This window comes from Meriones unguiculatus, chromosome X, assembly GCF_030254825.1.
Source record: "Meriones unguiculatus strain TT.TT164.6M chromosome X, Bangor_MerUng_6.1, whole genome shotgun sequence".
Classification (NCBI taxonomy): domain Eukaryota; kingdom Metazoa; phylum Chordata; class Mammalia; order Rodentia; family Muridae; genus Meriones; species Meriones unguiculatus.
The window spans coordinates 125,459,250-125,474,582 of NC_083369.1; the positions used below are offsets into that span (position 1 = coordinate 125,459,250).

Consider the following 15,333-nt stretch of genomic DNA (forward strand, 5'->3'; position numbering starts at 1 on the left):
TGACCCCCAATCACAAAATTAGTTTTGTTGCTACTTTATAACTGTAATTTTGCTACTGTTATGGATCAGAATGTAAATATCTGATATGCAGGATATCTGATACAAGACTTATCTCAGGGATTGTGACACATGGTTTAAGAACTGCTGATCTAGGTGCTAATACCTGGTCTTGCCTTTGTTGGGTGGATATTTTGTTCCTTGATTTCTGTTGCCCTCTCTTGTTCTTAGAAGGATATGGTGACTGTGTGTTGCCTGATAGGGAATGTTTCTAAGTATCTCATTGGGGATTCCTGGTTCAGTGTTTTTCTAGTTATTGGGAGATGATACTTAGGAATAAGAATGAGCTAGAAAAGAGGAATTCCACAGTGGGGGAGGAAAGTAAGGTGTTTCACTGTGATCTGCTTAGTCCCCTGAGAATGAAGGGAGAGAGGCCACAACAGGTAGTCTGCTGCAGAGCTGCAGATGAGACATGTGTATTGAATTTGGAGGAAAAGAGAGTTTAGAGCTGAAGCTCACCTTCGTTCTTCATTGGAAGGTTTGGCTGGTGGGTTCCCAGGGAATGCCTGCTGGAGGTAGAGGGCTGAGACAAAGGTATGAGTGTTGGCAAAGTTTGAAAGAGACCTGTGTGATCCTTTGGAAATGGTGGCAGTGGTGGCAGAAAGGGAGGAGAGCCTGCAGCAGGTGGTCTAGTATGAAACTAGGGTTTTGGATTTGGAAGAAAGGAGGGAACACTGAAGAGCTGCAGCTAGCCTTCTTGCTTCCTTGATCTGTGTATCAGGCAGTGTCTTGGTTACGGCTAGTATTGCTGTGATGAAACACCATGGACAAAAGGAATTTGAGTAGAAAAAGTGTTTTGGTTTACACTTCTCCATCATAGTCTATCATCAAAGGAAGTCAGTATGTGACAGGGCTGTAACCTGGAGTCAGGAGCTGATGTAAAAGCTGTGGAATGGTGTTGTTTACTGGCTTGCTCTCTATGGCTTCCTCGGCATGCCTTCTTATAGATCCAGGACCACTAGCTCAGGGGTGGCCCCACCCACAGTGAATGAGAGAGAGTGTGTGTATATGTGTATGTGTTTGTGTGTGTGTGTGTGTGAGTGTGTGTGTGTGTGTGTGTGTGTGTGTGTGTGTGTGTGTGTCAGGGGTTTTTAGCATATTTGTTTTCTCCATTTATGGTGTCCTTGTTTTAAGACATCTTGCCTATCTTTGGCTGTTCTCAAACTTGTTATGTAGCTGAAGAAGACCTTGAACTTCTGGTCCTCCTGCATTTTAGTTTTATTTCTCTTATTTTAATAAAATATTCTAAGATAAGCAACTTAGAGAAGAAAAGTTTATTTTAGCTTACAATTCCATGTTATTGTCTGTCACAGCAGGAAAGTCACAAAGGCAGTAGCTTGAAGCAGCTAGTTGTATCACATCTACAATGAAGAATAGAAAAACATAAATGCATGCATAAGTGCTCATCTACCTCTTTCTACTCTTATATGTCCCAGGGTTGAAAACAGGAAATGATTGCTACCTACATTTTGGCTGGGTCTTCTTGCATCAATTAAGGCAAATAAGACAATTACCCATAGTCCAATCTAATCTAGACAATATTTCATTCATACTATCTTCCCAAGTGATCCTAAGTGTGTAAAGTTGAAATTAACTATCACACCCCGATTTGACTTCCAAAGTATTGGGATTACAGGTCTGTACCAGTTTATGCAGTACTAAGGATTAAATCTAGGGTTTATGCGTGCTAGCAAAGAACTTTGCCAAGTGAACCACATCCCCAGATCCTCTTGTGATGTCTTTGTTTGACTTTAATACCAAGTAATAATATAATGATTTTTAAAGTATTTCTTTTTATTTTTTTGGAGAAATTCTTGATAAATTGGTGCATTTAAAAAAATATTTTATATAGAATTCATCTTTGAAGCTATCTAGGCATTGATTTTCCTTATGTATAGTTTTGAAGTTATTGACTCAATATCTTATTGTTATATTCATATGTTTTAAATTATTTATGTGTGGTACCTGGTACATACCACAGTGTGGGTATGAAGGTCAGAGGACAACTCTCCTACCTTGATATGTGTTATGGAAATTGAATTCAGGTTGTCAGGATTGGCGCCAAACACCCTTACTTTCTGGTTTTCCTTGCTGGCCTCAAAACTGCATATTTACTTTAAGGGTTTGGAATGATTAAGTTTATAGGAAAAAGTAAAAGAAGAGAATTTAGATGACCTCAAAAACTAGAGTGGGCTTTGTTTAATGCCAAAGAGGTTCCATCTTGAGTTCTGACCTTACCGTGATCACGGTAAAAGATGGAGTCATTCAATGACCAGAGTTCAAGAGAACACAGTTCACATTCTCCAATCTGGAGGTTTTGTAATGATAGGGAAAATAGGAAGGCATTTGTTAGGAGCAGAATGAGGAAGTTACCTGTTTTCCATAAATACGCAGTTTTTGAAACTGTAGAGTCTGTTGTTTCTTTTTGCAACTACCAGTTGTCTTAAATTGGGGTCAGTTACTTTTCTTCTGCAGGCAAATAGTGATTTCCTGGAATTTTGGTCTCAGTTTTAGGGCCTTGGCTTTGATGGGTTGGGTTCCTTTGTTTCTAATATAAAACATTATTTTTATTTCTAAAAATGTTTCCAGATTTGGTTGCTCAACGTGGAGAAAGACTGGAATTACTGATAGATAAAACAGAAAACCTTGTGGATTCAGTAAGTATGGACTGTGATATTTTTTTCCAGGGCATTAAAACAACTGCACTGATGACTAAGATAATTTGAAAATATCTTAAATTTTATAGTAAGATGTTTGTTTATGTTTCACTTCTCATGTCTATTAAGTTGTTATATTGTGATAAGAAGGGTAGCAGTGAGACATACAAAAAAAACACAATCTCTCAGTAGCCATTAATTAGCTTTTGTTTAGAAAATATATTCAGTATACAGAAATTATTTTCTAAAATTTTAGATTTCGGTAAAGTTTTTCAACTGATAAATAACTCATCATCTATGTACTTCTTCTAGAAGTTTCGGCTAGATATGACTTATTGTGAATCCTGAAACTATGCAATTTCCTTTGATGTCTATAGTGTTAGCTTGATGTTTTCTTTATATCAAGGCATAGGTTGAAATGTGCCATTAATCCTTAACTTAAGGAAGTTTGTCCCTATGGGTTATTCATTCTGTTCTCAAATATTTCTTTATATTTTATATGTTGTTCAATGTAAAAAGTGTTAAAAAAGATAAATATATAGAGATAAAATTTTTCACATTGAAAACAGTAATTACTGTTAATAATTACTTTCTTCATTGTTGTGACAAAATACCTGACAAAAACAACTTATTTTGACTCACAGTATGGAGGTTTTAGTTCATTCTGGTGAGGAAATCGTAGAGGCAAAATTTTGAGGTGGCAGCTGATCATATTGCATACACATTCACAAGACAGAAAGCAATGAATGTTAACTCTCAGCTTGCTTTCTCTTCTTTATTTAGTCCAGAACTTCATGTCAGGGAATGACATATTTAAGGTGTATCTTCCTACTTTAATTAATTTAGATAATTCATCACAGACATGCATATATGTCTCTAAGGTGATTATTGATGCTGTAAAGATGACAATGAATATAAAAATCATAGTTATGTTGATGGTGACTGGTAGCCAGACTGTAGTGATTAAGAACCCGAACTCTAAAATCAGACTCCCTCAATTTGAATACCATTTGCTAGTAGTATGACCTTAAGCACATCACTGAAACTCTTTATACCTCAGCTGTCATAATCTATAAAATCTATAAAATGCCAATATACTTTTTAAATTGAGTTTTGAGAATTAAACTATATGGTGCATATAAAGTGCTTGACATGATATCTGTTACATTCTAACAGGTATTTGAACTTCTGTTTTTAATTTTAATATTGACAGCATGACAAATGTTGGGTTTTGTAGCAATTTACAATTTTTTTCATCAAAGTATGTGGTAAGTAGAAGAATGATGTAAAGATTCTTAGTTTTTTGCTTTTTGAAAAATTCATTTATGTATGTATTATTCTTCATATATTATATCCCAACTGTAATTTCCCCTTCCTCCTTTCCTTCCTTCTCTCCTCCCTGTCCTTCCCTCTATATTTTTCCTCTCCTCCAGATCCATTCCTTTTCCATTTTCCTTCAGAAAAGAGCAGGCCTCCCACTAATAAAATTTCATATATGCTTATAATTCATTTTGATCAATGCTATCCGACTTCCCCTCCCTACCCTTTCATCCCCTATCCTTTCTCATGTTTCTCTCCCAACTTTGTGTGCTGAGTCCATTTAGTGCTTCCTGTATATGTACTCCTGTAGGACAATCTACAAGGGCATAGGGATGTCTCATGGATGAAATCCCTAAAGTAAACTGGCTCTTCCTTACCTAGCAGCCATTAATTGACAGTAGTCCTCAGTTAGGGGTGGGATCTCATGAGCTCCTCCCCAGTCCATGCTTAGGTTTTGGCTGCCTTAATCTTGTACATGTATTCACAGATGCTTTGTGTCTATGTATTCAGTGACTCTGATATATCTGGCAAGAAGACTTTTGCTGCAGATATTCAATGCCTTTGCCTCTTACAATCTTTTCACCTTTTTACCCATGATGCTCCCTGAGCCTTGTGGGAGGAAGTGTGTGATATAGGTGTCCTGTTTAGAGATGGGCAGTCCACAGTCTGTTATTGTCTGCATGTTAACTAGTTTATTGTTCTCTTCATTAATCACCATCTATTGTAAATAGAATCTCTTGTATGGATTGGGAGATGCACTGATAGAAAGATGAAAATTCAGCGGGAAGTTTATTATTATGACCATTTTGTAGAATAATATTAGATTACCTTCTCATGCCTGTATTTTATCTATCTGTGGAATTTGGGACCTACTTAACATACCGAGCATGAGATCCATCTTGTGGAGCAGGCTTTAGATCCATTAGAGATTTGGGTGGCTAAGGTGTAGGGGATTCCAGCATTGATGTGAAACATGTTGGCAGGGGTGCCAGTGGTAGTGTTCGTTCTTGGTGATAGAAATGGTGGAGGAGGTCATGGTACCTTGGTCATGGTACAGAATATACTCATATCACATACACAAACAAAAAGAATCAAAACAAAGCTATGTGCTGTGGGATTTGATAGCCTTGTCTTCAAAATCATTTTATATAGGGGTTGCAGCAAAATTACTTCTGAGTAACTGAGACATAGAGAGCTGCTAGTAGCTACACGTGCCTCTTCTTGATGAGTACCAACATCTGTTATCTTAGGTTTCTGCATAGTTTTTTTTTCTATGTGTAAAGATTCTATTCAGTGTCACTGGACTCTGGAAAAAGTCCTTAATCTATAAATAAAGCTAATTAAATATATGTATAATTTAAGAAGTGAAATACTGTAATGTTTTTCTTAATATTTTAAAATTTAGATAAATTAAAACTTGCTACTTTAATGTTTAGCACTGTAACAATACTAGCAAGTTGCTTCAGGAATTCTTTTTGAATTATTAAGGTAATATTTGAGTGTGTCAGGGTCATTCAGCTTGTTTTTGTTGCATCACAGCTACCTACTGTTGTTAACATGGATCCTCTGTAACTGTGGATTTACTTGCATGCTCATACTTGACTTCTTAGGATGAGTATCTGAATAGACCATCATTTTAAATTATTTTCTCTATAAACATTGTAATAGCAGTTTAGAAAAAGCATACCCAATAACCTGGTATCTCACAACTTCTTAACTTACTTAACTTACTTTTGCAAATCACTTTCTTATACCAATTATAATGTGATAGCCTTGCCAATAAACAAGAATATTCTTTTTCATAGCCAGGAAGGGAAACAGCCATAGCAAACAGGTCCCAAAGGTACATGGAGATAAAATTCTTGAGTAATGAGATTTATCCAGATTAAAATGTGGTAACCCACTCAGAGCCTTTTTACATAGAGAAATAGGGACACCTGTTATCATGAACAGCTAAGATTCTAGTAGTTGGGCTGGGCATGGTAGCAAATGTTTCTAATACCAGTGCTCAAGATGCAAAGGCAGGCAGATCTCTGTGACTTTGAGGTCAGCCTGGTCTACAGAATGAATCTAGGACAACCAGGGCTCTGTTACACAGAGAGACACTGTGTCAGTAAAAAAGGGGGGTGGATTTTAATAGTTCATTTCTCTGTATTTGGTGGGGGAAATGTGCTGAGAGTTTTTCTGTTTTAGGTCATTGATTTGGAATGTGTTATAGCTTTTTACTATTAAAAGTTTTCCTGTGTAAGGCTGGAGAGATGGCTCAGCAGTTAACGCAAATTATAAGAGAATAATAATAGTAACTTCTTTCAGTCAGATTTTTACAACAATGTCTTCACATATCCAAGCAGATCATTCTGAAAGTGGAAATATTTTTTGTTATTTAGTTGTACTAATTGCTCCTGCAGAGGACCTGGGTTCAGTTTTCAGCACCCGTATAGTGGCCCAGATTGTCTTACTATATAGCCCTGGCTGGCCTGAAATTGCATATGGAAACCAGGCTGGCCTCAACCCTAGAGATCTACTTTCCTCTGTGTCTTGAGTACTGGGATTAAAGGCATGTTAAAGGGATGGTTCTTGGGGTTGTCTTATCCTTTCACCTTTCCAGTCTCCTTTTTTCCACTTTCTGTCCACCATGAGGTAAGTAGTCTTTGCCATGCATTGCAATCACCATACTGTTCTGGCAAAGCATATGGGGCCATGTGAATAGACTGAGTCCTCTGAAATCATGTGCTGAAAATAAATACTTCCAAAACTCAAGGACCCTAACCCTGTGCAAAAATAAATATTTGCAAAAGTGTGACTGATAGAAGATAATTGTTAGAGTTATTATTATTATTTTCTTATAATCTGTTAACTATTAACTGTTCTTTTCGGTAAAGGACAATTTTCTCTGATCATTTACTTTTGTAGACCCTTCTCATATGCTCTAGTCAATGTACATAATTATGGTATAAATGTTTACGACTGAATGTAGTTAGTTTTCTCATGTAATATGTATATATATATATGTATATATATATATATCTGTATATATATATCTGTATATATATGTGTGTGTGTGTGTGTGTGCTTATGTAGCAATTGGATTTATGCATTGTATCCTGTTCATTCTGCACTAAATGAACCCCAAGCTGACACCTTGTTACCTGCTGCACTGTAGAGAATTTGTAAAGAAAGCAGTTAATTGAAATGTAGTAGCCATATTTAAAAGTTGTATTTGTAAGTATATGTAGTTTGTAATAATTTACTGATATAAAGCTAACATATGCATTGAGCCAACATGAAGATTAAGAATTAGAGGTGCTTTTCTACCTTTGTCTACTGAATGACTACTCCCCTTGAAAGATGATCTCTGCCCTAACTTATCCCCATAGATTAAAAAGCTGTTAAATAACCCAATTTATAGAATGTTTGGATAGTGTGCACAAAGCCCTGGGCTTAATCTCCATCACTTCTGTCTTAGGTTTACTATTGCTGTAATGAAACACTATGACCAAAATCAACTTCAGAAGGAAAGGGTTTATTTTGCCTTTCACTGGCATATCATTGTAGGAAGTCAGGGCAGGAACTTAAACAGGCCAGGAATCTTGAGGCAGGAGCTGATGCAGAGGCCATGGAAGAATGCAGTTTACTTGGCTTTCTCCTTATAGCTTTTTCATCCTGGTTTGTTATAGAACCTAGGACCATCAGCCCATGGATAGGACCACCTTCAATGAGCTGGGCCCTCATAATGAAGAAAACATCCTACAGATTTGCCAACAGCCAAGTCTTATGTGGGCATTTTTCTATTGAGGTTCCCTCCTCATAGATATTTCTAGCATATGTCAAGTTGACATAAAAACTAGCCACCTAAACCAGTCAAGGATGCATTCTTATAATCCTAGCATTTTTAAAGTGTAGGCAAAAATATGAGGATTCCAATGTCTTTGACTACATATCAAGTTTAAGGTTAGTCAGTACTACCTAAGGCTATGTCTACAAAAATTATAGAAAGAAGCTGTAACATTTACTCTATTTTTCTTTCTGTCAAAATTGTGACATTAATCCATGATATATTAAGTGGCTATATAAAATATTAGTAAATTGTTTGTTTTAATTACTGTACAATATTTCATTATTGTTTATGGATATTTTGGTAGTTTCCAGTTTTAGGTATGAAAAATAGCCCAAAACATTTTATGTGGCTCTTTTGAACTTTTATATATCTCTTTTTATAATATTTCTAAGATTGGAATTACTGAGTAATTATTGCATTTTGTTATTTGTTTTCATATTTGTTTTAAACTTCTTGTATCCTGGGGAAAACGCATTAATTGATACTGAAAAGGTGATGATGCAAAAGAAAATACATAATTAAAGGACTGTGTCTCTGGGGTTTTGACACATAATAAGTAAATACCTATGTTTTTAGGAAAATCACAGATTTATGTGTGTGGTTCAAAGCCCAAAGTTCATGTTGGATAGAATAAACTAGTATGCTTGCAGCCAATTGGCTTAGCATAAAACTTTATTAAAAATTTAAAATAGAAAATGTTTTCCCTTGAAGAACCACTTTTTGATTCAACACCATCTGCATTTATACATAGAGAAGGAAAAAAAGTGAATCCTTGCCAATGAGTTCATACTGCTTTTTATAGGTTTTAGAGAACTCTGCTCTGGGGAACTACTGATTCTGAATGACCAATCTCTTCTTGAAAAGAGAAGGAAGGGGAAAGGGACATTTGAAATTAAACAGAATAGTGAAAGGGCACTTTGCCTCTAGCTCTGTAGTATAGTTCTTATCTACTGTGATCTAGACCCTGAGTTCCATCTTTAGAACCATAAAAGTATGAGAACTGATTAAAGTAAGATCTTGAAGGTTGTTACTACAAATCATTCATAGTCAGTGCCAAGAATAAAACATCTGATGATTGTTTTCTAGTCTGTCACTTTCAAAACTACCAGCAGAAATCTTGCTCGAGCCATGTGTATGAAGAATATCAAGCTCACTATCATCATCATCATCGTATCAATTGTAAGTTTTTCTCTCTTTAGTGTATGAGCTTATTTTTCACTCTTTAAGAAATTGAGCCAGATGGTGGCCCAAATTCTTTAAGACACCTTTAATCCCTGCACTTGGGAGCCAGGGGCAGACAGATCTCTGAGTCCAAGGCCGGCCTGGTCCACAAAGTGAGTTCCAGGAAAGCCATGACTACACAGATAAACACTGTTATAAAAAAAAGAAAAAGAAAGAAAGGGACGGAGGGAGGGAAGGAAGGGAAAAAAAGAAAGAGAAGGAAGGAAGGAAAGGAAAAACGGAAAGGAAGAAAGGAAGGAATTGGGTGCTGAAATTCTTTCTTAATGATTAGCTCTCTAAAAAGGGCTTCATTCACCTTTTAATTGTAAAATATATGACCAGGAAGTACCTTTTCTTATGAAATCAGCATTAAATACTATCCTTCACTTAACTTTTATTTCTTTTGAGAATATTTGTACCTAAATGACATAAATAAAATTGAGTTTGAAGAGATGACTCTTGCTCTGTAAGCAAGAGGCCCTGAGTCCAAATCTCTTACACTTAACCCAAGAAGCTGGGCATAACCATGTAGGCCTGTAACCCCAGCATGTGCAGTGTAGACATATTGATCCTGGGAGCTTGTTTAGTAACCAACCTAATTGAAAAGGTGAGCTTCATATTCAGTGAGAGACTTGGTCTCAAAAAATAAATAGGAAAACAATAAAGGAAGGCGCTGAAGGTTCTCTGGCTTCTACCTATACAGTCACAGGTGTACATGCCTGTATATATACACTTTTAATATGTAAAACTTTTAACCAGTTCAGTCTATACAAAGAATTATTCATGAATGAATATGTGATTTCATCTCAACTAAAATCTGTTAGCTATGTGGTATGTCTTTTGTGTTAATCCTGTCTCATGATCGAAGAAGTTTATTGTGTACATATAGTCGTGTGACAGTTATAGAATTCTGAAACTGTGGATTCCCCCCATTGTTTAGAAGCTAACATTTAACAAAAAAGAAAATAATAAAATTTGTCCTCAAAATAACCCCTTATATTTTATATATTGTTTGCATTAGTGAAGACTTATTACTCTCCTAGTACTGGTAATGTTTCTTTAATGGTTTTTATGAACCGTGTGATAGAATCATGTAAGTAAAATTGCCTTCTTTATCCTTCCAGGTATTCATCTATTTCATTGTGTCACCTATCTGTGGTGGGTTTACATGGCCAAGCTGTGTGAAGAAATAAGAAAGAAAAAGTTACCATTAACAAAGGATATGAGAGTGAAAGGACATAAAGGCAGTCCATGTGACTCAGGCTTTTCACTACTCTCAGAAAGTACCTGCCAGTTTCCTTAATCTTTTTCTCTTTTTCTTGTTTTAATAGTATTATATGCCTCCACATTTATTTTGTCCTACCATAAGGTTTATTTTAATGAACTTCACATTGAACCATTATTTACAGGAGAAAAAGCATTTCTCTGTTTCTTTAGTTAAGTAGAACCTTCTACTTAGAAAGACACTTTTGTTTGTAGCATACAAAGAGTTTGCCAACATGAAAACCACCAATCTTAAGGCCTGTCTGCTAAAACTGTCTAGGAACTTTGTATATTCACACAAAAGTATTGGGAGACAGATTGTATTGCTAACATATCATTTCAGTTTCTTTTGGTATAGGAGAGTTTTAGGTGCTTCAAAATAATAAATAGAGAATTTGGGGAATTATAATAAATTGTTGGTGCTGCTTATATCCAGGAGCCCATACAAGTAATGTGGTTAACATTGAGTTTTTATTTCAATAAGGTGGGAAACATTTGCTGGCCCATTAGAAGCACAAGAATTATCCTTCTTACTCTCAGCGTTTACTTTCTGAAATAAAGTTCGTGCATTATTTATTCATACTGCACATAGTTTAGTATCTTCAGTTTCCCTATTACAAAGTTTAATTGAGAACATGAATTAAGTTGAGGATTATGGGTTTTATATATTCTTTTTTCTTCTGTGCATATTTGGGACAAACATGGTAATAAAATTTATAATTGATGAGAGGGGAACCAAATACCTCTCAGTCACCAAAGAAAAAGAAGAGAGCCATAGTAAAAGTGCATGCATTTTAGCCTCACAAAATGTGGTCATGTGGGCAGTTTTTGTTTTTGTTTTTGTTTTTCATTCTTGGAAAAGCCCGAAGTAAATACAGTTAGAAGTCAGTTCCAGGATTTGGGTTTGACTTCTTTTTTATAGTTTAACAAATTCTTTAATCTGCCTAATTTTGAAAAATTTAAAACCCGAAAGAGAATAGATGGTATAATGATATAGAAAAAATACAAAATATCTTATCATACATTTATTGTAGTATAAAAATTTTTGAGTGCAATGCTTCTTTATCTATTTTGGCATCAGTCATTTAGTAGTTGCTGTCTATCTGAAAAGAAGAAAAATTTTGCCCTAGATATAATTGCATTTATTTATGAATAGATGAAATTAAATAGAAGTGATATTATAGCTTACTCTTTTCTCAATGAAACAATAAATTAGCATTTTAAACTCAGCCAATTGTTAGCTTAGTCATGTGCCTTGAATATCTTTGTGTTCTATAATCAGTATCTGGGTATCTTCTACCTTCATGCTACCTTTTTTTTTTAATGATATATCTAATACACACAGGAACACTTCTTTTGTTCATCAGGCATACTAAAAATGTTTTTCCAATATATTTTTATGAGCACTACTAATTCATTGTAATTATATAATTATTTCCTACTTATATTCATTCTCAAAATAATTGACATTTTTGAGTAATAATTTTAATTTTTTAATTTTTAATTTTTAATTAAAGGCTTAAAATTTACTTCCCTTATTTTACAAGCTGAATAAAATTTATGTGCATGCTATAAGAATTAAGTATTCCTTGCTCTAGGTGTAAGAAGGCTTTGTAAGGCACATGTCTCATTGTAAATGATGCACAAACTTAAGAAAACAATAAAACTTAAGAGCAAAAAATCAAGTTACTTGTTTTACAAGTTCTTACTATACTTTTATTTACTAATATTTAAGAATGGTGTAAAGAGCAAAATAAGTGTTTAAGGATATACTATGAAATGTAACCTGAATTTTTCCCATTCAGATTTCAGGAAGTGGTAGTTCAAAGGTTAAGGTCATCAGGTGATGGGTTGAGTGGGTGAGGGTTAGGGTTTGGGGGTTAGTGTTAGGGGTTAGGGTCAGAGTCAAGATTAGAGTTAGGTTAGGGTTAGTGGGAGAGGGTTAAGGTTGCATTTGTGCTAGGGAGAAACCCTATGAGTGTAACCCATGTTGTAAAGTTCTGTGCATATGGTAGTCTTCATCAAATACATAAAATAACACATACTGAAGAGAAACCCCATGAATGTAACCGATGTGGTAAAGCCTCCACATATCAGTTATCTTCAAATAAAAAGAACACATACTGGAGAGGAACCTTATGAATGTATCAGTGTGGTAAAGCCTTTTCAAGTCAACTCAATCTGTTATCATAAAAGAACAAATACTGGAGAGAAACCCTATAAATGTAATCAAAGTGGTAAAGCCTTTACAATTTGCAGTCAACTTCCAATATATAAAAGAACATACAGTGGAGAGAAAACCTATGAATGTAGCAAATGTGGTAAAGCCTTTGCATATCACAGTTATCTTCAAATACATAACACATCCTGGAGAGAAACCTTATGAATATAACCAATGTGGCACAGCCTTTGCACAAAACATTTGTCTTCAAGGCATGAAAGAATTATTCAAACTGGAAAAAAAATCTTATGAATGTAATCAATGTGGTAAAGACTTTACAAGTCACACTCTTCGTCAAACACATGAAAACATACTGGAAAGAAACATTATGAATGTAACCAATGTGGTAAAGCCTTTGCAAAAAAAAGTCGTCTTCAAACACATAAATGAACACATACTAGAGAGAAAACTTACGGATGTAATCAATGGGGTAAATAAAGCCTTTTCATGTCCAAAAACTCCAATATCATAAAAGAACACATACTGGATAGAATCATTGTGCTCAAGCCTTGTAAGTCACAGTATTCTCAAATATCATAAAAGAATATATGAATGTAATCAACGTGATAAAGCCTTTTCAAGTAAAAATTTTCTTCAAATACATAAAAAAACCTACATATTATAGAGAAACCATATGAATGTAACCAATATGGTAAAGCCTTTGCTTATCATAGAAGCAAGTTGTGGTGGTTAATCACACTGAATCAACAGTCACCAATCAGAGAGTGATAAATGTTGATCCTTATTACATAATCCAATGTCAAGCCCACAGAATGGAATGGTGCGATCACTTCTGGAAATGGGTTTTCTCATTTCAATAAACTTGTTTTATAAGCTCATCTCGCAGAAGTACACACCAGAGACTTACAGGATCTAGATAAGTCTTCAAAGATGTGCATAGCAGATTGTATGCTGGGTGGTTCTAGAGCTTTTCCAGTTAACGGTCAATATTAACCATCACAATTAATAAAATTGTTTTGTAGACTGCTGTTGGAAGGACCCTGCTGTTTGAAGTAGTAGTCCTCCCAGTCTAGATAGCCATTCTGAGTTTGGCGCTAGATAGAGGACTCCCTCTCCCAAGCAGGACATTCTAGTTTCTGTCTGACCTCATCTGGAGAGTGTCTTTAGGCATAGATACCTTTAACCATAACTGATATATGGCCTTTGACACAGTTCTGATCTAGCTCTGCCCTCCCTCTGCCTATAGGATCATTAAGTACTGTGTTCCCCTTCATATGATAGAAACTTGCTACCAAACGCAAATAAAGCATCCCTGAAATGCCTAATTTCAACCAATTATGTACATTTATCCTGGGAGACAGCTATCCCCTGTGCAAGGGGTATATAGCTTTTGTTTTCCCCTCATAAAGCTGAACTTTCTCCTTAAAGGGGTTACAGAAGTTCATTTCTGTTGCTGTCAGCCTTCTGAGCCCTGAGCCTTGCCTTCTGCTCCTCCTGCCTTCGTGGGCTGATGGACAAAAGCTCCCCAGGAAAAAAAAAAGAACCACAGCTGGCATCCAATGTGGGGCTCTGGACTGCCAGAACAGGTGACCACCCCCTAAAAACAGCATAAGAGCACTCTTTGCCTTGAGAAAACCAGGCCTGACCCCCCACCACAAAAGCCACCAGTCCCAGGAATTAGGAAAGGTCATCAATTCCAGGAAGATGACAATGAAGTCTCCTACCAAAGAATAGCCTGGAGGAAACCCAGTAATATTTAACCATCACCCCTAGCAACGGCTAATCAGTGATTACCTAGAATTTACCCAGCTGTCCTTTACAATAGGTTGAGTAAAACAAATACGGTTTTGCTCTCTGAACAAACAACCAATTATAGAACTTCCTAACTGGAATTTCCCAAACCTCACTGTAACCCAATAAAAACCCTCCTCTGCATGAGCTCGGGGTTCTATACTCAAGAACCACTGCACTGGTGATGGTGTGGATTCGAGCATGAACTTGTAACAAAATACCCTACTGTGTTTGCATGGGAATTGGCTCCTTGGTGATCTTTGGGGTCCATGAGACTTGTCTATAACATCTTGGGAGCGTGTTCACGATCCCCAAGACCCCCCAGGATCTCCGAGCCAAAGGGTCCAGTACTGGCTGGTAAGCGTCTTGACTTTGTGTCTGTCTCTGTGTTCCTCTAGTTTCTGTTTTGGGCCTGAAGGCAAAATCTGTAATCTCTGTGGTTGGAAACAGTTAAAGCAGATGGACTGGCCAATTGTGGGCCACAGAGGTTATGGAAGATGTTACAGACCCAATTGGAGGAGATGGATATGCCCCTGTCTGTAAGGGATAATAGAACACCCCTAGCTTTCTGTGATCAAAGAATCTCTGGATAAGGACAAAATGGGTTACTTTTGTGGTACAGACTATCCTACTTTCAGTTTTTCTACTGAGAGAGGTACAAGCGGGTGGGATCTGTTGTCTGGCTCTATGTCTGTCATTCTGGTTGACTGTCTTGTCTGTTACTGCCTGTTTTTGTGGCTGATGGCCAGACTGCCTCTGCTCATGATGCCATGAAACCACAGGAGCCAGGGACAACTGCTTAGGTGTGGACAGACTTGTCATCTCTGTTATTTTGATTGGTACATAGATTCATTTTGGTTACAGTTTATCCTTCTCAGGTCTCTGGTCACATTGACAGCTAAGTTGAGCTAATCGTAGCATTGCAGACAGTTAGATCCACTGTTAGTTTATTAGTTGATTGATTGGCTAGTTAAAACTACTAGGTACTAGTTCTCTTACTTAGA

At 36.2% G+C, this 15,333-nt stretch overlaps 1 protein-coding gene and 1 non-coding gene across 4 annotated transcripts in view; one reads left to right on the forward strand and one right to left on the reverse strand.

The window, feature by feature from the left end:
* Nucleotides 1–12,041, forward strand: part of Vamp7 (vesicle associated membrane protein 7) — a 37,526-nt gene extending 25,485 nt beyond the window's left edge. For all 3 annotated transcript variants that reach the window (XM_060374290.1, XM_060374291.1, XM_060374292.1), the window contains 3 exons: nt 2,647–2,714; nt 8,959–9,051; nt 10,218–12,041. In XM_060374290.1, the coding sequence (XP_060230273.1) occupies nt 2,647–2,714; nt 8,959–9,051; nt 10,218–10,286 (230 nt within the window). In that variant the 3' untranslated portion in view covers nt 10,287–12,041. The remainder of the gene's footprint in view (nt 1–2,646; nt 2,715–8,958; nt 9,052–10,217) is intronic.
* LOC132650214 (small nucleolar RNA SNORA24) lies at nt 5,759–5,887 on the reverse strand. The gene has a single exon (XR_009588597.1). It is a non-coding gene; the product is annotated as a small nucleolar RNA SNORA24 (small nucleolar RNA).
* Nucleotides 12,042–15,333: the final 3,292 nt, after the last annotated feature.